At 38.1% G+C, this 22,807-nt stretch overlaps 1 protein-coding gene across 8 annotated transcripts in view; it reads right to left on the bottom strand.

The window, feature by feature from the left end:
- The window catches only part of map4k3 (mitogen-activated protein kinase kinase kinase kinase 3), a 136,164-nt gene that overhangs the window by 44,555 nt on the left and 68,802 nt on the right, over positions 1-22,807 (bottom strand). For 6 of the 8 annotated variants that reach the window (XM_012962784.3, XM_012962785.3, XM_031901554.1 and 3 more), the window contains exons 7-13: positions 18,247-18,289; positions 16,626-16,698; positions 12,734-12,865; positions 12,587-12,649; positions 12,417-12,498; positions 10,224-10,334; positions 7,592-7,666 (exon numbers count right to left, since the gene is read on the bottom strand). In XM_012962784.3, the coding sequence (XP_012818238.1) occupies positions 7,592-7,666; positions 10,224-10,334; positions 12,417-12,498; positions 12,587-12,649; positions 12,734-12,865; positions 16,626-16,698; positions 18,247-18,289 (579 nt within the window). The remainder of the gene's footprint in view (positions 1-7,591; positions 7,667-10,223; positions 10,335-12,416; positions 12,499-12,586; positions 12,650-12,733; positions 12,866-16,625; positions 16,699-18,246; positions 18,290-22,807) is intronic. The other 2 variants (XM_012962787.3, NM_001130347.1) reach the window with 1 other exon arrangement.

Here is a 22,807-nt window from a genome sequence, read left to right as displayed (position 1 = left end):
CAAAGAATGCCAATGCACAGACTATGTAGTGACAGATTCATATCAAAGTGCGTGGCAGAAAATTGATTGAAAGCAAAAATGATACCTTTACAGAACAATTTCTGCCAAAGAAAACAACACAGTGTTAGAGGGTTACATCTAAGAATTTGTTCAGTAAATACAAAATAAGTATTCTTTCTGAAGAACTCTGCACCTATCATTTTCTGTGCAGCGCACCTATGCACACAGATAGTAGAAAATGCTACTTAATACAAGAAATTCTAATAGAACTAGCAAACATTTTCATTGCTTTAGTGTTGGCACTTTTTTCTTCTTTGGTATAATACTGGCCTTTTGGGTGGGGAGCTGGGGGAGTAATATCACTTAAAGCGATGGCATCACAGGGTCGAAAAATGTGCAGAGAAATGGTTGAGCTGTGCAGAAGAATTGGCGGACCAGAGGTGAGACTATGCTTTAAAGGGGACTCGGGTAGCAGAGGAGGTCTGGAAAGGGACGGATTCATAGGGCATTAAAAATCTACCATCAAGTACATTGCCAGCAAATGTGTAATGCTGGCCCAGGCCACTGCTGGTGATATACTGGCTAGGCCGGTCAAATACCAGCTCGGTGGCAACTCTATTTCCAGCCTTATATTGCATACATGGCCCTCAAAGCGAATTTAGAGTTTTCAGATGACATATCAAGCAGGAAATCAGTTTGGCTACATACATCAAGAGACTTTGACACATATAGGCTGCCGTCAGCTGCCTAATATAAATTTAAACGGTAACGTTTAGTTCACAACACAAACTACTCAATATTTTCTGTAATAACCAGGGCAATGGTTTGCTACAAGTCTCAAGCTGGCCACACAAGTGGTGATTTTCGAAAGATCGTTCCAACCCTCCACTGACGTACAGGGATGAATTGTCAAATATGGAGGTAGAAACAATAGGATTTCTACTTCCTTCTGCCGATTCATCCCTGAAGGTAGATTTTGCTCAGGCTCCTTCAATGGCACCCAATCAAAATCTTTTAACCCGCCCGATCGGTGAGTCAACCAATATCCGCAGCCTTCTGCGATATAGGTCGCCTCGCCGAGTTGCTATCGTACGAAACAAGGTTTTGTACGTTATTATCGGTGCATGTATGACCAGTTTCAGTCACACCACCTCTGCCAACTATAGTTCAATAGAGTCGATATCCCAATCCAGCTGCATGCTTGTCATTTTCCAACAACCAATCATAGAAAGGTGGCCAGAAAGTCAGTCATTGCCATTATGGCTATGAGATATTTGTTTTATGTACATTTATATAAAAATGTATGGTTCTAATGGTGTAGAGCTATTCAGTCATATAGTTGAACAGCTACGTCCTGAAAGGGTAATAGCAAAGGTCAACCTCCAGGTTCAAGTTTAATCCTCTTCCTCTAGCTCTGCAGTTCTTTAGTGTAGTGGCACACGGGGAGATTAGTCGCCCAGCGACAAGTCTTTGTTGTCGCTGGCTACTAATCTCTCCGCAATGCCATCCCACAGGCTAGAATGTAAATTGCCAGTGGGATGGCATACGCATCGCTGAGATGTCCCAAAGTCACCCAAAGTTTCCTCTCCAGACAACTTGAGACAACTAGTAGCAGCTACTTGTCATGTCTACTACAATAGACAGTGCTGATCATTTACTGATAACTGTCTCTACATGTGTTTTAGCAGAGGCATATCTCTGTGGTGTCTATGGCAGGGTATTTCTCGCGTTTAGTAGATGTGACAAGTAGCTGCTACTAAGTAGCTCAGTGTGTCTTCACACTTAACTCCCAATATAGCAGTTATGTGTTTTTCCCTCCTATAGTGTCACCAGGTCACATTCCCTATGGACATGGGGAAAGAGAGGTGGTGTCTGGTTTCCTTAAGACATATGCTAAAAGGTAGAGTTGGACACCCTTGCCTTGATGAGTCAAATTACAAACTAGTGAAAGCTGACAGTGAACAGACATGCTGCATGTTCTTAATCTCTAAGGACCACAGTACCAGCTTATCTCAATATTGCAGATCTGCAGTATAAATAGATGGCTATAGTTTATACAGGAACAGTGGCCAGCTCATACTGTAGTTCCAACAATCCCAGCTATAGTCAGGTGATCTCAATGGAGTCAATAAAAGGGCAACCATTTGGTGGTCTTATGCTTGAAAGCAAGCAAGCTGTAGGTAAGTACAAAATGTCTAATGAATCTGTATAATTCTTAATGAATCAGACAAAAGAAAGTGTAGGACTGGCCAGACTGGGGATGATTTTGACGTAGTTGGCCTGCTTGGATATATTGCAATATATGGACAAACAATCTGTGTGCCCAGCCCTTAATGTCCTATATATATTGATAATGGGTGAGTGCAGAGGACCTCTTGACTTTGTCAAGATACCAACTTATATATGCCTGGATATTAAGGAAGCCCATCCAGGAGTTAAAGATCTTTAATCGCACCCATCTAAACCACTTAAATCTATCAGATTTAGTACTTTTTGAACAGTATTTATCTGTTGAACTTAATATCTTGTAATGAATTGTATGTGACTTATTTATTGGCATGCTAGGATGACACTGCAAGGCCTTTGCAAGGCAATTACTCTGTTGTACATTGTACTATAAAAAGACTAATATTTCTTTGTAGCTGGTCTTCATTTTTCATAGTTTTTAAATTACTTATTTATTTTGTTCAACAGCTCTCAGGATTACTATTTACACTGGTATCTTTTCATTTAAATTACATAAATTAACATGCGGCAGTGCAATCATTGGCATTACTAGTATCCTTGCTTTGATTCTTACCAAGGCACTGCCTGTTCACATGTTCTCCCTTTGTGAGTTTCCACCCACAGTCAAAACATACAAGACTTCACAACTGTGTGTCATGGGACTTGCACCTCAAACTCTAGTCTGATAGGGAAAGATATAAATGCCCTGCAGAATATATTGGTGGTATATAATAAAGAATTACAATACACATTTTTAAAAATGGATAAGCTAAGTGCATACACAAATACAAAATTTTCCGAATGCTGCTAAATCTGATGGTTTGGTGCTTCAAAGTTTAGGCCTTAGGGTTTAAAAGCAGCATACACACACACACTGCCAACATTCCAGTGCTCACTGGAGCATTCAGACTTGAAGCTTCAGCAATTCTAAGGTTTGCAGAGTTCACACAAAAACCAGTGGAGCTTAACATTAAAGGCATGAAATTACTGAATCTATCAAAAAAATGTTTACTTAACTTTTAAAAATCCAGCTGAGCTGTACTGAAGAGCAGGAAGAATGCATACGAGATAGAAACCCATTTTGCTAGCTTCATATTAGCCATGCCTATACAGGTATGGGACCTGTTTTCCAAAATGCTCGGGACCTGGGGTTTTGCTAAGGGGTCTTTCCGTAATTTGGATCTTCATAACCTGAAGTCTACTAAAGAATCATTTTAACATTAAATAAACCCCAAATAGGATTATTTTGCCTCCAACAAGCTACTGTTTTATAATTACAGAGAAAAAGGAAATATATTTTAAAATTTTGATTTAGTATGGTAGATGGCTTTCCCAAAATTTGTAACACTGTGAATAATGGGTTTCCGAATAATGGATCCCATACCTGTACTACTGTTACTTTGGGCACATTTGCAGATACAGACTGCCAAAGTAGACAATTTTCTATCAAACTGGCTAACATCTGCCTGTGTGGTTGGGTTCAGAATCACTTTAAGAAGACACTCATGGGATCTTGCAAGTTAGATAACACACTGTAGGGGCAATGGCACATGGAACATGGCAGTCAATGTCGAAGTACTGCTTAGCAGACAAAGGAGAAGAATTTCAGGTAATTTGGAAACACCTCCTGAGCTACTAACAAACATTAGAGGTTCCAAGCTTTATAAAATCACAGAGAGTGCTACGGTCCTAAAGAGAACTAGGGCCTCTGAACATTTAAGGAAATGAAATAGGAATTGCTTAATATACCTTGTACTTAATTTGAATTTAATGAGGTTTATGGAGATAAAGGATGCTAGCTGAGAAAAAGCAGCAATACAAGGAAGTGATATCTTAGATGTTAAGTGGGGTTAATATAGTGCAGTTGTAAGCGAGAGTTGACTGTTTCAAAGGTTCTGGACTCAAGCCCACAGTGAAGTGGGTTTGTACTGCACCGGTAGTGTGATATGGGAGGGAAAGATAAGCACTCTGCAGGGCAGAAACCATCTGCATTACCCAAAGGTGGAGGGAAACAGGCTTTGGTAAGTAAATAAGTCTTGGGGACCGTCCGGGGAAAAGGTTTTGCTAGCTAACTATATCTTGGGAAATGATAAAAGTAAGTTCTACAAACAGATACATGTATGAGGTATTGACACAGAGGCAGTATCCACCCAAATATATCATTTGTAAATCATACTTAATTGGACTGATGATCTGTGGGACAGACAGAGTAAATGCAGCACTGCCTACAGTGAAATAAATATTCACACAAAAAGTAACATTTGGAAAAGACACCTGCTGGAAAAGGATATGAAATACGTTATTTAATGACTTTTTGCAAGGGATCCAATTACTTCTATGCTCCATAAAGTGATTATTTGGGTTACATCGGATCAATAAAACCAAAGGAAAATGAAAATATGAAAAATATAGTTTCCAGCATGGTGCCAGTTCAGCTCGCACCAGTCTCTCTGTATGGATTTAATAAATAATATGCTTCATCCAACTCGCATAAGAAAAACCAAATAACTACCCTGCACGTGTCTAAGCTTTATGCAAGCATTCACACGCACAACATTCCTGCCCCCCCTGGGGTGTATGACTTCCAAGCCAAGTTCTCATCCTCCAGGCCAGTAACACATGCAGGAGCGTGCCATTTCACACTACATCTCCTCAAGGCACAAGAAAGCGCAAGCTCAAACACTTCAATACAACAAGCTGCAACACTAAGGCAATTTCCATCTACAAATTAATTTACCATAATATTTTATTATTTTCCCCACTTTGTCCAAGAAATAGGTTTTAAGGTTAACACTTAACTGGATGTACCTGAAATGTAAACACAGGTATGGAACCTGTTATCCAGAAAACTCTTCTTTATGTAATTTGGATCACCATGCCACCAGTGAGGATTAACTTTATCTTAGATGGGACAAAGTACAGGGTACAGTTTTATTATTATAGATAAAAAGGAAATAATTTTGAAAAATTCAAATTATTTGATTATAATGGCGTCTATGGGAGATGACCCTCCTGTAATTCTGAGCTTTCTGGATAATGGGTTTCGAGATTACGGTCCCATACTTGTATCAAAAGCCACTGAATGGCTTGGATATTTAAATCTAAAGTTACAAGTGAGATTTCCCCAGAGTTTTTAATCTATTTTTAATTTTTTTTTAGTCCACACAGTTTTGAGTTTGCTGGTTTTTCCATGTAAAAATCATATGAAAAAGACAGCATGGCCAATGTTGATATGATACTTGCCCAAAAATGAGTGGGGGAGAGCAATATGTAAGCCTTTTATTCATTTACCACAGACAAATATATAATGTGATGTTCTTGAAACCAACTGCTGCTTGGTTAAAGAGACAGCAGTTTTCAGTGGCTTAACTACTAAAGCAGACCTCATGGCCATGGGGGACCCACAATTCCTTCCCGCAATTATGTGCGGCAGGGGGATCGCTGGTAACCCACAAGTTGCAGGTCCCCCGTGAATATGTGCAGAGATGGTTCAGGCACCTGAAATTAGGCCCCTTCCAGTTTTCACATTTTTTCTAAAGAAACTAAAATACTGTTTAATTAGTAGAAGAGAAAAAGGAAATATCTTTTTAAAAGTGAATTATTTGATTGGGATAGGGCCTCTCCTATAGTTTGGAGCTTTCTGGATAACAGGTTTTCAGATAATGTATCCTATACCTGGTATTTTAAATGTATTATTTCTTATATATTATAGTAAGTATTATTAAAAGGGCAGTTAGAATTCAAATATTCTTCTAGTGTGGTAACTTTATGGTGCCATGTAAGGTCAAATACAAGCAGCTCTGATCATTTCGAAGGATTTGATAAATAGAATTAAAGAAACAGTTGATGGAGAAAGTGTGATACATTGCAATAGGGCTGAGAAAGCTTCTTCCCCAGCTGACATTTAACTAAGCTACTGTACCAATCTTATTTTGTTTCTCATACAAAAATGTGTAGGTAGAATTAAGAGGGTTCACTTAGCAGTTCTAAAAGGCGAGGAGTACCATTCATAAATAAATTACTTGGACACAAGGTAAGTTATACTGCATACTAGACAAACTCGACTTGCACCCAGCCATAACCCCTTATCTCGTACCCAGCCATAACCCCTCAACTTGCACCCAACCGTAACCCCTCAACTCGCACCCAACCGTAACGCCTCAACTCGCACCCAACCGTAACCCCTCAACTCGCACCCAACCATAACCCCTCAAAATGCACCCAGCCATAACCCCTCAACTTGCACCCAGCCATAACCCCTCAACTTGCACCCAGTTATTACCCGTCAATTTGCACCCAACCATAACCCTCAACATGAGTGGTGGGCAAACAATGGATATCCATACCAGCAATAGTCAAAAAACCACTTCTAGGGGGTGTCTGGGCCAGCATAAAAAATTCCCAACATAATGCTGCTGTGCACAATTCCTACCCCGCAAATTACTTTTGCTGCAATCCTCAGAGAAAGCCCAGCTGCCATTAAGACAAGCCAATTAAGTCAGCAAGCCTTACTACTATGCACAAGCCATGTGTGACCCACACCCAACACCATCCCAATATACAGTGAACCCATCTGACCCATGGTAAATTTGCACAACCCAAGGGTTTCTTGTCAGCCCACCCATCACTAATGCCCAACTGGTTTTACTAAAATTATATAACTATTGTCTTAATATAATTAATATAAAAGTAGTTTGTTTTCAAACATGAATGCCTTCATTTTACATTTGTTCTAATTAAATAAAACATGAAACTGTTACACCAAAGATAGTACAACTTCATAAAGAGATGAATAAAGCAAGAACCTGTAACCAATGGTTTTCAGGTGTAGTTGGAGTACAGCTTTCTGCATGCTCGCCAACAGCAAACACCTCAAAAGTTCATTACACAATTTATTTTAATAAATACATTTTTAAATGTATGACACAATTTATCAAAGGAAACCTTTTTAGCAAATATAATGTACTCCCCTGTATTTACATCATGAGGGCTATATTCATGTTCTCTTTAATGTAAACAAGGAAGTATAATGCATACAACATAGGGTCTAGGTGAGTTTGATTCTATCTAGCTAGCCAAATGAACACATACTAGTAAATATATATTTAACAGAATACTGATGATATTTTTCTAAATGTCATCAAAATGGTTAGAATGCAATACAAATAAAATGTTAGTAATTTAAAGCAATGAAAGCAGCTGCCAGGTTGTATGGAGAGCAACCAAGATGCATATTATGACCTGGTTTTGGCTTTGGAAGCTTTAATAAAAGCAATGTTACATGGGCTCTTATAGGGCAGAATTTAGGAAGCTAGCATACTGAAGTTAGATAATACACGCAGCTTGCTGGGAGGAACAATTGTACCTTGGGACGGGCTGCAAAACGAGGGGCCCGACGTACAGGAGGAGATGCAGGAGAAAAGATCCCCCAAAACTTAAACTATTTGGAAATAAAAGGGACCAACGTACATAAAAACAAACACAAAAAAAAGAAAAATGAAGGGAAAAATGAGAAAAGGCTTTCACATTTATCTCTACCTTCCTTGTCAACCAACATAATATACACATTTTAAAGGAACAGTAACACCAAAACAAAGTGTATCCAAGTAATTAAAATATAATGTACTGTTGCCCTGCAGTGGTAACACTGGTTTGTTTGCTTCAAAAACACTACTATAGTTTTGTTAAACGTTTCACTTTGTTAAACTTAAAAAAAAAAAAAAAAGCCACTGTGCAACACTGAAATAGGGCTAATGGTGGCAGATAACAGACAAGATTTGTAAAACACCACTGTATTATACAGAGCATGTTATCTTCTATGTAACCTGTGCCTTTTCTAGCTTGAATGACTGCACAGCAGTTTGTTTTTATAAACTATAGAAGTATTTCTGAAGCAAACACAAAACTTTTACCAGTGCAGGGTAATGGTACATTATATTATAAATACTTTAAAGCTCTTCACTTTTTGGTGTTAACATTCCATTACCACAGGGAAGCAATTACTATATACAGGGAAGCAATTACTATATACACTTTGGTCTTCGTTCAGAGTACATTGTAACATTTACAGATACATGACCATAATATGATATGGGATACATTTGCGGCACAGTATTTCATACAATGCTTCCTTACAGCTTCCTCAGTGACTCACTACAGTATGTTACACAGTGTGGAAAAAAAAGCTTTACCTTTAACACAGAGGAAACCAACTTTATTTAAAGGCACATGTTCCATCACTCACACTGAGCTCTATGGAAGCACTCACAAAACTAGAAGGAAGTTGTGCAAGCAAACATTCCACCTGCCATATATATTGCTCGGGCTATGAACATTTCTAATAGATTTAAGATCCGTGAACAATACAATTGACAGATTGAAAAAAGGTCTTTTTTAGGTAAAGTAATAAAGATAAAAGTTTTCATTGCATTGTATATCAGTAGGGTGTTAGATGTGCTGAATATAACTGAATATAACACACATGCAGTTATACAAAATATAGTAATTATAAAAAAAACATCAATTACATAAATATATACAACTAATTCAAACAATAAAAACACATCTAATTTGTTACAGATATCCAGTCTTTAGGTTCATATAAAAGCAGACCCAGTGTAGACAGCAAGTTCTGTTTACAAGGGACAAACTATATTCTCTTTTTTTTTACATTTTGGAAACAAACCTAACCATAAAATGTGTCAGATAAGATATAAAGTAGTATATTTTTGACCTTACTATTTTATTTATTTTCTAGGAACTGCACAATTCTGATTAATTCCTATGCAGCTACATATAAACTGACATCATAACACTTTATAATAATCCAATGCACATGTCTCTCCAATACACATAGAGCCAGACAAATGAAAATCAAACAAAGCTCACTGATAATGAACATATTCATTTGCAGGCAAATTAATTTAACCCAAGTAAAAATATACACAATATGGCCAAAGTTATTCACACAGCTGTCTATCCAACATCTCAATTCCAATACCAAGTGTATTGACATGATACAGTCCCACAAATTTCACTCACCGGTCATAAGGAAATAAATCAATTGGTGCATGATGTAAGACCAATGAAATCATTTTAAGTTCATCATACAATCCTACAAATTTCAGTCACTTGCTCGAAAGGTCGTTGTTCACTAAATATGTGCCGTTATTTTGATAAAAATGAGCACAACACATGAAAATGCTTAAAAGCAGAGAATGGAGGAATGAAAAGCAAGTGTAGGTCAGACTCCATGAAGACAAAGACTCAAGTAGTTGACTGAATTATGCACCCTAATATAATCTGTTCCCCAGGTAAGTAAAGGGAACTAGAGGTTACTGGTAAGTGCAGGTCAAACAAACTAGGGTTAAATACATCTCCAGAAGATACAATTAGGTTTAGGGTACTGGCACATATCCCTTGCGATAAATCTTTGCTACCATGGGCTACTAATCTCCCAAAATGCCTTGTGGTGGAAAATTGCCAGTGAGAAGCCATATGCATTGCTACGGTTTTTCAAAGTCACACAATGTTTCCTCATGAGGCAAATCTTAATCTTATTCAATCTCTTAATCAAATCAATGTTGAATTAGCATCCCTGTCTGGTGTTTAAAAACTTTGACTTTGATGTTCAGACATAGATAATAAAAGCTGCTAATGGCCATTATCCTTCTTCTAGCCAGATACCAGTCTCCCTGTATGCCTTAAGATTCAGACTGGCCTGATCTGAATGAAGTCTCAGTCAGCCTGGCCTGATCTAAATGCAGTCACACTGACACTACTGTCAACAGGAACTGAGTGGAAAGACAAGTGCAGTTTAAAAAAAAAAAAAGCTTCTTAACAAAGAGATTTACTTTGTATCACATGTAATCAAACAATGGAACATGGCACTTCTTTAAAATCCTCAGTTTCCTCAAATAAAGTTAAATTATTTTTCTATGCAGGGATATAAATGTGCAAATGTTAAAAGTAGACAACCGGGTTTAAAAACCTCTTACCTCTGGGTCATCGTCATCAAAATCATGGAAACTAGAGTGGTCAGGATTGTTCACCTTGTCCAGAAGTTCAATAGCAAGTGTGCGGTTTAGTGGCTGTGTTAAAAAGGGATGCTTTAAAAAAAAAAAAAGAAAAAAAAAAAAAGAAAGAAAAATTTAGGTAAATTATGCTACAATCAGTGGTGGCTAACTAAACTGGCCATACATAGGATGCATCCAGTCAAATCTGCCATTTAAGACTTATGGTTATTGAATGTATGTAAATATATGGTAGAGAGAGTTTATCTGCAGACATGTAGACAGTTCCCACCCCTCTATACAATATACTGTGCAATAACCACTGATTGCAGATATTGTTAATTACTGCACTATTAGTGTGTTGCATTATTTTTCAAGCACATGCTTTCAAGTCTCGTGTACTGGGAAAGTAGGGAATATTTAGGACATTTATCAGTTACATATTGATTTAGGACATACTGGTTACACAAAGATGGTAAAACTAGATAACCATTAATATGCAAACAAAGAGGCCTTGCCATCAGAAATGAGAACACTGAAGGTGGCCACACACGTGGCGATTTGCGATCTTTCGTGCGACCATCGCACGTTCAGGGCTAAAACGGCAGATAAGGAGGTAGAAACAATAGGATTTCTACCTTTTTCTGCCAATTCAGCCCTGACGGCAGATTTTGCTCAGACGCCTTCTATGGCGGTCGATCAAAATCTTTTAACCTGGCCGATCGGCGAGTCGACCGATATCAGCAGCCTCCTGCGATATCAGTCGACTTGCCAACTTGCCATACACGCACCGAATATCGTACGAAACATTATCGGTGCCGTGTATGGCCAGCTTGAGGGGTAAAAGCAGGCCTGTCAGCCAAGAACTGCTGTGTGCTATGGAAACAGCATTTGCTGCTTAGCCCAATTATTGTCTAATAGAGAAGGTATCATTTTAGGCCCATACACAGGTCAACAGGATGCTGATTTTTTCTAGAGGCAGCAGCAAGTGTCTGCCTTTACATGGTCACCTTAACACTGGTATTTTCAGCTTGAAAAGCTATAACTAACAAAGTCCCTGATTAGAATGTAGGCTGTCTATTTAAATCAGTAACACATCAGTATGAGAGTAACTGGCATATTGTTTGCTCTCAAAGATGCAGCAATGCAACACAACTATCTATTTATAACTACAAGGTAGGCTGATTTATTTTTTATGCTTCTCCCAAGGCTATGAGTATGGCAGTTCTGATATATTTCTACAAATGCAAATGTACAGAGAAGAAACGCTCTGTGCATACAACAAGCTATACATTTACATCATACATTCGGGGAAAATAAAGGAATCAAGGTTACTTATTAAAATGGCATATATTCTATTTAATCAGAAAATTATAGTATATGGGTATATTCTTGTTTTCCAATCTTTGATATCCTGAAGCTGAAACACATGGTATGTGTTAGGACTACAGTTTAGTGTTAGGGCAACCACAAGCAGTCTGCCTCTCCTGCAATCATAACCAATGGGGTCAAACATGGATGGGAAAACTACACATTGATGGAATTGTGCAACATTTTGTTCTTGTTCTGTACAAGTTTAGTTTTCCCAAATGTCCTGACAACATCAAAGCAGAAACACGCCTGTGATTGCCATAATAAATACCCAACCTCGTACACTAATGCTTAAAAAGTATATGCATAGGCAAACATTCTAACCTGTTGCATAGGGAACAACAGCATAGAACTCTGTGCACCTTTCTCACACTACTCTCTTTGCTTACACTGGTAGGAGCTTGATTTCAACCCGCAAGGTTGATTGATTGTCTCCTGCATGGCCATTCAGAACTGGTTTTTTAAATATCAGCATCCCATTACCTGACAATAGGTATCAAAATGTAGTGGGTTTTACTGTACTGGCAACAGTATCTTTTGATTGAACACTAGATTCTGTTTAATATTTTAAGCTCAGAGCAGGACAGAACTGCTGCTTTCTGGAAAAAAGAAAATAGACTACTGATGGTAACACACTTTTCTGCCTAACCTAACTAAATATTGCCAATGGTATCCAGAGATGAAGGTTGTATCTGCAGTGCATAGTATCAGTTCTAGATTGCAATTGTTACATTTTTCTAACGACCACCAGAATGCAAATCTAGGACTGGGAACAAGGGACTACAGAGTAAAAACACAATATATTACCTGAAGTAACTTTTCTGCTGTTGGTCTTTTCTTGGGATTTTTCGTGAGTGCCATTTTGATAAAATGATGGAAACTATTTGACCTTCAACGAAACAGAAAATAAAATAAAATGAACAGCGCTACAAGGTAAATACAAAGGTATGAGAGAAATAAAGCTGCCAAAAGCTTACCATTTCATCTTATCTTTTAACTTTGGAGGCTGAAAGTTGCTTTTAGTCATAAGAAACAAGGCCCTGGAAATGAACAAACAGGGTGCATTGTTATTGTCAGACTGGTTCATAGGTCTAATGATGGCCAATAGTAAAAGTGACAAGTACCTCATGGGATGTAGGTCAAACATAGGGGGTTGAAGTTCTGCAAGCTCTATTGATGTTATACCAACTGCCCAGATATCACACAACTGATTGTATCCTCCTTTCCTTTCTACAGCAGCTACTTCAGGAGCCATCCTAAACACAGATTAAAGCAGTATCAATATCAGTAACACCCCACAATCGAAGTTTAATTAGCAGGCAAAATTTCATAAGTTGCGCTGGTCTCTATTTGCATACATCCAACTATAGGGGTTTCTAGCACCTCTTGTACTCAGTTTATGGCGTAACTTTGAAGTACAGAAAGACAATAGGTCCCCCCACTATACTAAACTTGTAAACCAGTTGAACAGGAGGGTCATGGGAAGGCATTAAGGGAATAACATAGAATGAGAAAATACATTGCAAGTCACTTTTCCCATTTGTTGTGCCAATAATCAGGCCTATACATTTCAAAGAGTGGGAATATTGAGGTATAGGCAGATAGAATAACTAGGTAGTGATCCAATTGGCACATTAGTGATGTACTTGCCCAGTGAGTATAGTCAGCCATCCCCAGTGTCTGTCAGCATTAAAGAAACATGTATCACAAAATGCAGTTTTTAAATGAGGGTTTTTATTATTTAGGGAGAAAAAAAATCCAAACCTACATGGCCCTGTGTGAAAAAGTAATTGCCCCCTGAACCTAATAACTGGTTGGGCCACCCTTAGCAGCAATAACTGCAATCAAGCGTTTGCGATAACTTGCAATGAGTCTTTTACAGCGCTCTGGAGGAATTTTGGCCCACTCATCTTTGCAGAATTGTTGTAATTCAGCTTTATTTGAGGGTTTTCTAGCATGAACCGCCTTTTTAAGGTCATGCCACAACATCTCAATAGGATTCAGGTCAGGACTTTGACAAGGCCACTCCAAAGTCTTCATTTTGTTTTTCTTCAGCCATTCAGAGGTGGATTTTCTGGTGTGTTTTGGGTCATTGTCCTGCTGCAGCACCCAAGATCGCTTCAGCTTGAGTTGACGAACAGATGGCCGGACATTCTCCTTCAGGATTTTTTGGTAGACAGTAGAATTCATGGTTCCATCTATCACAGCAAGCCTTCCAGGTCCTGAAGCAGCAAAACAACCCCAGACCATCACACTACCACCACCATATTTTACTGTTGGTATGATGTTCTTTTTCTGAAATGCTGTGTTACTTTTACGGCAGATGTAACGGGACACGCACCTTCCAAAAAGTTCAACTTTTGTCTCGTCGGTGCACAAGGTATTTTCTCAAAAGTCTTGGCAATCATTGAGATGTTTTTTAGCAAAATTGAGACGAGCCATAATGTTCTTTTTGCTTAAAAGTGGTTTGCGCCTTGGAAATCTGCCATGCAGGCCGTTTTTGCCCAGTCTCTTTCTTATGGTGGAGTCGTGAACACTGACCTTAATTGAGGCAAGTGAGGCCTGCAGTTCTTTAGATGTTGTCCTGGGGTCTTTTGTGGCCTCTCGGATGAGTTGTCTCTGCGCTCTTGGGGTAATTTTGGTCGGCCGGCCACTCCTGGGAAGGTTCACCACTGTTCCATGTTTTTGCCATTTGTGGATAATGGCTCTCACTGTGGTTCGCTGGAGTCCCAAAGCTTTAGAAATGGCTTTATAACCTTTACCAGACTGATAGATCTCAATTACTTTTGTTCTCATTTGTTCCTCAATTTCTTTGGATCTTGGCATGATGTCTAGCTTTTGAGGTGCTTTTGGTCTACTTCTCTGTGTCAGGTAGCTCCTATTTAAGTGATTTCTTGATTGAAACAGGTGTGGCAGTAATCAGGCCTGGGGGTGACTACAGAAATTGATATTGAAATTGAAAATTGAAATTGATAAACCACAGTTAAGTTATTTTTTAACAAGGGGGGCAATCACTTTTTCACACAGGGCCATGTAGATTTGGAGTTTTTTTTCTCCCTTAACGTAAACCTTCATTTAAAAACTGCATTTTGTGTTCAATTATGTTATCTTTGACTAATAGTTAACGGTTTTTGATGAGCAGAAACATTTAAGTGTGACAAACATGCAAAAGAATAAGAAATCAGGAAGGGGGCAGATAGTTTTTCACACCACTGTATATATATATATATAAATATATATATATATATATATAGTGCCCAATATATTTTTATGTAATGCAATCCTCTCATTATACAGCACTCTTCAACTTTTTCCATGAGTTGGGTCAATTATTAGACCTGCTACTTTATGAAAGTGAGGAAATGTTGGCCTGAACCACTGCTGGTGGTTCATTATGAATTTGTGGTATAGAGCAGATATTGATATCAAATGAGAGAGAAAATAAGAAAAATAAGTTATCTGTAAAGTGCTAATACAGTTAGCAGAATAATCACTTGACACAAAAAATCAGATTCAGAGCTGTGGAATCGGAGCTGGCAAAAATGCACCAACTCTGACTCCTAATATATTTAAATCGTAATTAAAAAATACAATATGTTCCAATGTCCTATTTCCCAGATAATAGTCATAAAAAAGTACTTCTCTGCTGCAAGAATAAAGCCCAGTGTGTAGTTATTTCACTAGTGTGAAGTCCAGTGGAGCTATTATAATCTTATTGTATTTTGTATTTTTTTGTCTTTTGTTTAAACTTTAGGTTTAAGGAATGTTTGTAAGTTTCTCTAATAAATAAAATAAAAAGCTACAATGACATAGGCTTATGTATAGATTTAGACCCAAACTTGAACAGTATCCTCACTCATGTTGGCAGTGACAGGCTTGGATGGCCAATAGGGTAGTGAGCCAACTTCCTAGCCAATAGTATTTCATTTGTTCCCAAAAGCACTATCTTTACTTGGCCTTAAAATTGCTGAGCTTTGGCAGTATTAAAATTAAAGGGGATGTTCACCTTTAAATTAACTTTTAGTAGGGCAACAACCCCTTTAAAGGAGAAGGAAAGGTAAAAACTAAGTAAGCTTTATCAGAAAGGTCTATGTAAATACAGCCACTTACAGTAATGCTGCACTATCAAGTCCCCATCAAAAGAAACACAGGATTTCTTGTCTCTTTTTTTTTGTAAACATGATGTTCCAGTGACTTCCTCTCTCAGAAACATCCTTAATTCCTGTGGCCAGGGTCTGCACAGTTCTCTCCTCTACTGCTCTCCCCTCCCACCAGAATGCTAAGAACTCCCTTCCCCCTCCATTAGGAATGTGTGATCATTGCTATAACGGCTAACTGCAGGCAGGAAGCTGCCTAAAATGGCAACTGCTATCTTAAAGGAGAAAGAAAGGTAAAAACTAAGTAAGCTTTATCAGAAACGTCTATGTAAATACAGCTATAAGCACTCACAGAAACGCTGCACTGAGTTCTCTGTCAAAAGAAACAGGGTTTGTTGTCTCTTTGTTTTCCTGTACCAGAGACACACAGCTCTCTCCTCTTCCTCAAGAATGCTAAGAACTCACTACCCCCCTCCTTAGGAATGTGTGATCTGAGCCAATCAGCAAGAAGCTTCCTCATAGTCTTACAAACTGAGCATGTGCACTGGTCTTGGTGCAGGAGCATGGCATTATGGGAACTTTCTTTATAGAGCTCAGCGTTTTGTTTTTTTTTCCTATGAGGCTTCTGATCATCTGAATGGGAGAGACATGGGGAAACTTAAGGGCACTATTGAGAAAACTGAAGGTATGCCTGCAGCTTGAGATTAACTCTTTATTAGCCTTTCCTTCTTCTTTAAGCAAACGGAGAAAGCTTCTAAAGCTGTTTACTCAGGTATGGTAATGGTTTCTGCAGAATAAATATAGTGTTCTAGGTGGCACTAATGTGGCAAATCTATTGGCAGTAGAATGCCAAAATGACTTTCCTTCTCCTTTAATGTTTACTCCATTTGTACTGGAATTTAAGAAACAAGATCCTTACCAGTATGGTGTTCCAATAAAAGACTTTCGTTTAGCAATTGTAGCTGTAATCTGAGCAGAGACGCCGAAATCAGCTGAAATCAACATAAACATTCAGAATTATTTATGGTAAATGTGAAATAAAATCCCTTTTCTGATTCACACGCACAATAGTGAAAATTGAATCATGGGGGGGTTTTTTAGGTTTTTTTTCAAAGAACTCACAAAATCATATCATATCATATATGTTTGTAGGCAGAGCATACCATTCATTTCAGGAACAAAAAAAAAAAAGCGGGGCTCCACATTTATGTGATGGTTTAGCAGTTTAGTTATGCTTATCTCCTAACATTCCCAACTAAAAATCTGAAACATTTTAGGCCATGCCCAATGATTTTTGAAACCTTCATTGTCTATCCTGTCTACACATAAAACGGATACAGCCACGAGTATATACAATGCACATGTGCCTAAAATATTACCATACACGTAATAAAGCAAAGACAGGTATACAATCTCATGTTTCCAGTATATGTATCCCAAGTAGAGTGCTCCAAAATTTCTGATTTACTCTAGCCAAAAATACAATGCAAAATTAAGCTGTCATAAAGATAATCAAAGAGGGAAAGATGCCTCTAGTCTTTTTTTTTTTTTTATTATATACTAGATAAAAGTAAATATTTAAAATGTATAAATGAAATGATTTTCTTCTTACTATGTCTCAGAACTTCCCTGGAGAAGAAGCAACTGCCATACAAATTTTCCATTTTTGTTTTCCCAGTTTTGCACCTAAAATGTTCCCAGCATGTGTGCTTAATCATTTGGAATTGGCTACGTCTCATTTCTTGTGCACATTATGAAGTGTCAAGTGAGTATTGGTTAATGCAGTGTAACACATAACACATTTGACACTCAAAGCATAACATGGGCTGTTGTATCCCCTGAAGCATCTTTCTAGCAGCCTGCCAGGCAAATCAGCACTGAGGTTAGCTGTAGAACTGACAGCTCCCTAAAGGCTCTTCTATGCTGGCGGTTTAATTATTTCTGTTTAATAAGGACCAGGAATCAAATGACCTAGGTAAAATAAATTACTATATGATTGTTACTTGCATTTTCTAAAAACAGACCATGTTTGATCAGGATACACCTTTAACTGAACACAGGCAAAGGGAAAACATCTATTAGTATGGTTTATTTTTCTCTTCCCTTTACTCTATTACCTGTGTACAATATACTGCTTTTAATTTGCTCCACAGAATTCAATAGCGTCAACAAATCTAAAACTTGAAGATGATGGTGTCTCCAGCACAACAAAATATGCTTCAGCTGATGGAAGCAGTATGGTAGCCTTTGTTCTCTGTAAAAATGCAATCATGCACATGGATCTATTTCTCTGATGGCCTATCCACTGCCTTCCTCTTTCTGATCACATGTGTGCCACAGGCCATGGGGTCAGCTTGTCAGCAAACACACAGTGGATTTTGGCGCAAAATGCATAGTTTAGCATTTACGAAACCATATAAATAAACCGATGACAGATGACAAACCATAATTATGCCTTAAATATGCCATTAGCCTGAGGGATGCTGGGAGACGTAGTGCAACAACAGCTGGCTCACTCCAGTTTCTATCCAATGACTTACCTAGTTTGACGTGTCCGTTATCTGTTAACAGTATATTTGCTCCCTACAAGGAAAAAGAAACATTAATGTGAATATAAACTGAAACTAGGAAGAGTTTCCCTAAAGCTGGCTATATTCCTAAGCTTAGAATCTATGAGCTCTGACATGCATCCATATAATCAGAGCTGGTCTATCAACTACAGACATAAGCCCTTCACACTTCTACTTTCTACAGCTCCTTGCAAAATTCTACAAGCTTGATGCCCTTATTCTTTCACTTCTAATTTCATCCTGTAAGCAATACCCTTCTATCCCTTTCACTCTGCTCTACTGCATTGCCATCGTCTCAGTGCACTGAGCAGCGAGGAAAACTGCAGTGGGGAAAGGAGCAAGTGAGAATACCAGTGTTACACACAGCCTAGCTGAACAACGCTGGCTACAGTAATTATACAAAGACACAGAACACAAGTTTTCCTCTGCCTCTAGAACAAGAACCCAAGATTTGGATTTATGGCACAGATTAAGAACATGCTGAAAGATAAAAATATGAAACGGCTTTAATAAGCATATTAGCATATGTTAACTATTACTATCTGCCATGGGTTAAAATATTGCTTTTAATTGCACTCATTAGCTGCAGCCTTGTTCCAGTGAAGCACTTTAATATCTGTGATTACGCAGTCAGATCAATACCTACCAACAGCAAATGGACATAAAGCAATGCTATGGGAATGCCAGAAAGAATGTAAGGCTGTGGAAGTACCAATATGCATGCAATGCAACGGGGAGTGCCAGTAAATATGCAATGCTGCAGGAGTGCCAGTAAGGATATAGGAGTTCTAGTAAATGAACCTTTTAAACTTTGAAAAGAAATATCCTTTGAATTAAGCTCTTGTGAGCAAGGCCTGTTTGTTAAAATATTGTAAGACCCTCTGTTATGAATTAATGTTAAGTGCTGCGTAACTTGCTTGTCCTATTTAAATAAATGATGATGACATCCTTTTCATTAGAAGAATCATTTTCTTCATTTGACACAAATCATTAAGAGCTGCCATCTTGCCTCCCTGTTGTCTCTCCTATGACCTCAGCTGAATTACGACATATGATCTATAGCTGGCAAAAAATGAAATATAGTCTAAAAATTTAAACAAAACCTTATATACAGTATTATTTTTCAGATATTAAAAAAACATACAAAAAGTCAATTTCACTGAAGCATAATAATAGGCAACAGAGTACAAATATGGAGTAAACATTATTATAATGATGAGCAGCTTGCCTGGATGTTTATAACATGTTTATTCCATGCAACTGTCCATTTTAATAAAGAGGGAGCTACGGCAGGCATGTGCCATGTTTGCTTTCTCATACACTGGCTGCACATCCCTGATGGGCCCAGATTACCAGAAGGTATATGAGATATAGTATTTTATGACACTGCTATGTTTTCTGCTGTTGCCCTTCCAAGCCCCTGCGTTTCATAGCTATGCTTACAGCTGGGCTTTGATTCTTGCTTCTGCTCTTACTGTCACAAAGCTGCAAGCCACACGATTGTGATTTAATAACATGTCTGCAGCCTCAGCAGGGTTGTCAGAATAGCATCTCTTCTCCAGGAAAAATACATAACCCGCCAGCGTGCTCACATTGTATATTATAAATGACACTTAATTTTCATGTAAACTCAAAAATACAATTTTGCCTAGAAAAAGAAAAGGTTATTTTGAGCAACTTTACTTTATACATTAAAATTTTTAATGGTCTTAACCTTAATTGTAAATGAGGACTGGCTTCTGCTACATTATGTCAATAAGCAGAAAATGCAAGGAAACTTCAGTTGCCATCAAAAAATGAAGTGCTGCATATGGTTTGCCACTGGCGATTAACTTTATCACAGGTAGAAAGGCATTCACAGTAACCCAGATTAAACAATGGCCAAAAAATCTCCTTGTGTGCCATCACCCTTATGTATTGAGCTTCTATACCAGCACAAGGTCATCAGTGCCAATAAGCTGCAAAGTTTTATGCCCCCAAAGATGCCCACAGTAGCCGTAGTAATCATTTTCTTTTTACTGATTTTTACCTGATGTTAGGGACCAACTTCACAAAGAAACCAGTGTACTCTGCATCATAAGTGATTAAAAATGAGCTCTGCAGTATCTGCTTCTATGGCAGATACAACCATAGTTGTGCATATGCTTTTATTTATTCTCCACAATCCCTAAATGATGGAGACACAATGGGGGATCAGTAGCCCAAAGCACACTGAGCACATGCTCTTTATGGCATACATCATTATTGTTACATAGATGACGAACCTCTGGGCTGGTACAATAAAATACCACATTTATGGCCACATTCTTTTATAGGGATATTTCTCCTTTAAGAGTATAAATAACCTGCAACCAAATAATTGGGTCTAGTTCCAAGCGCTAAAAATGCAAAAAATATATGGCAAACCGAATGGCAAAAAAATATTATCACAAGATTAATTACTGCAGAAAAAGCTCAGACTGGATAGAATCAAGACACTCAAAACTCTGCTGTTTATCTGGCACAGGCAGACTGATAACAAATAGCACAATGGAAGGCATCTTGACTGAAGGGAAGAAACCATAAAAAGTATATTAACATAATCCAAAACAGAACTGGTCCTTTCAGCCAACATTTTTCAGGATAATTAATCACAACAAAAGTAAAATATTATTTGAAAAAAATGTGAAGTTTCTTTTGCCAGCTAATTCTGAAACTGGAAAAGAGCAAAAGATCCAGACTACAGTTTTATGGGAGAAGGTACAGAATAAGATGCACTGCAGGCATTGTTAAAGGAAAAGTAACACCAACATTTTTTAAGTGAAAAAGCTATTCTACCCTGCACCAATAACTGCCCTATCCTGCAAACCCCTTAGGAGTTTGAATGCTTTAAAAGAAAATACCTGTTAAAACTTGGCTTCCTGTTAATTGAACTAAGGCGATATGGCGAAGGAGCAGCAATCACTATACAACAATTGATTGATCGAGTCTAGCCTTCCTTCTGTATAGGAAGGAGTCAGGCTAGACTTGATCAATCAATCATCGCATAGTTGATGCCTGCTCCTTCCTTTGCTGTATCTCCTTAGTTCAATTGACAGGAAGCCACAGGAAGCCAAGTTTTAACAGGTATTTTCTTTTAAAGCATTCAAAATACTAAGGGGTTTGCAGGATAGGGCAGTTATTGGTGCAGGGTAGAATAGCTTTTTCACTTAAAAAAAATTTAGTGTTACTTTTCCTTTAAGAAGCTCTAGAGCTGTTATTATCTAAGGAGGTTAATCACAGTTCTGGGGTATCTCACAGCACAGCGATCCTGTGTTTTGCACTAGTTGTAGTGGCAATTGAAAGCCACGTGATATTGGATCATATGATGGTCTGTCAAAACAGACCCACCCAAGGTGTCGTATGTGACCTAAAGGCCTTGCAATATGGTACGTAACAGTGACAGTTTCTGACCATATATGGATGACCAGATTAACTTTGATTGTACATAAGGCAGATGATTGGTTGCCATGGAGAATAGTCTCTCTTTTTTCATAAATATAACGGTATGAAGTACTTAAAAAAAAAAGGAAAGCCTGAGTTATGGGGGGGGAAGACACCTTACTCTCTACTATACACTCAGGGTAGATTTCTTCATGTGTGGCTGCTGTCCTCCCTTTTCAGTTTCCAATGCATCCCCAGCATGTTATCAGACACAGTGCATGTACAGTATGTTCTATATTGTACATACACCAAGACAGGGGATGCCAGCAAATGGCAGAGGCCTGCCCTGGAGAAAACTACCCTGGGCCAGCACACTTGTTAAAGAAGAGGAGTGCTGGCCAGAGTTAAGAAGTAAGCTATTAGAGTTCCAGGGGGAGTGCCTAACAAATTAGGTGCCCGTTAGTGGTCTCCATTCTTCTAGATTACAGATGCTTTGTCACCCGCAGGAGATTGCATCAAATATTGCCCTTGGATCAAAGAGCCATACAAGCAGTTTTTTAATTCACATGTGTTTTAATGTTATTTACAAAACCTTCTATTAAAATGTTCAGTATGGTGTTTGCAGTACAGATATGCAATCTGAATACCTGATATCCCAAAAGGCCATGGGAAGGCTATCTCCTATAGAGTCCATTTCCAGAGCATAATTCTAATTTATCATTTCTGAAATTATAAGGTAGTACCTTGTACTTGATGTTTGCATTAATCTACATTGGTGGCAAAACAATCATATTGGAGTTACTGGTAAATATTTTTGTAGACAAAGTATGGCAGTGCAAATTATGGAAGAACCTATGGTCCCTAAGCATAACATGAAACAAATCCCATACCTATACTTACAGAGAGCTTTGTGGATAATTCTCAAATAGAACATCAGAAATAACCTTTTAAATTCCTTTTTTATTTGTTTTAACCTGTTTTTCAATTCCACCCTCACCTGTTTCCCAGAAGGGCTTTGTTAATGAGTTCACTGACAATTCGGTACATTTGTTGATATATTTCTTAATGAGCGTGCTGCCTAGGTTAACTTTACATTAGTTGCTGACATGCCACTTATGTTGTAGAAAAA

The sequence above is a fragment of the Xenopus tropicalis genome, chromosome 5 (genome assembly GCF_000004195.4).
Source record: "Xenopus tropicalis strain Nigerian chromosome 5, UCB_Xtro_10.0, whole genome shotgun sequence".
NCBI classification, from domain to species: domain Eukaryota; kingdom Metazoa; phylum Chordata; class Amphibia; order Anura; family Pipidae; genus Xenopus; species Xenopus tropicalis.
Note: the sequence above shows the minus strand (reverse complement) of the source record. Positions and strands in the feature narration are given on the sequence as shown.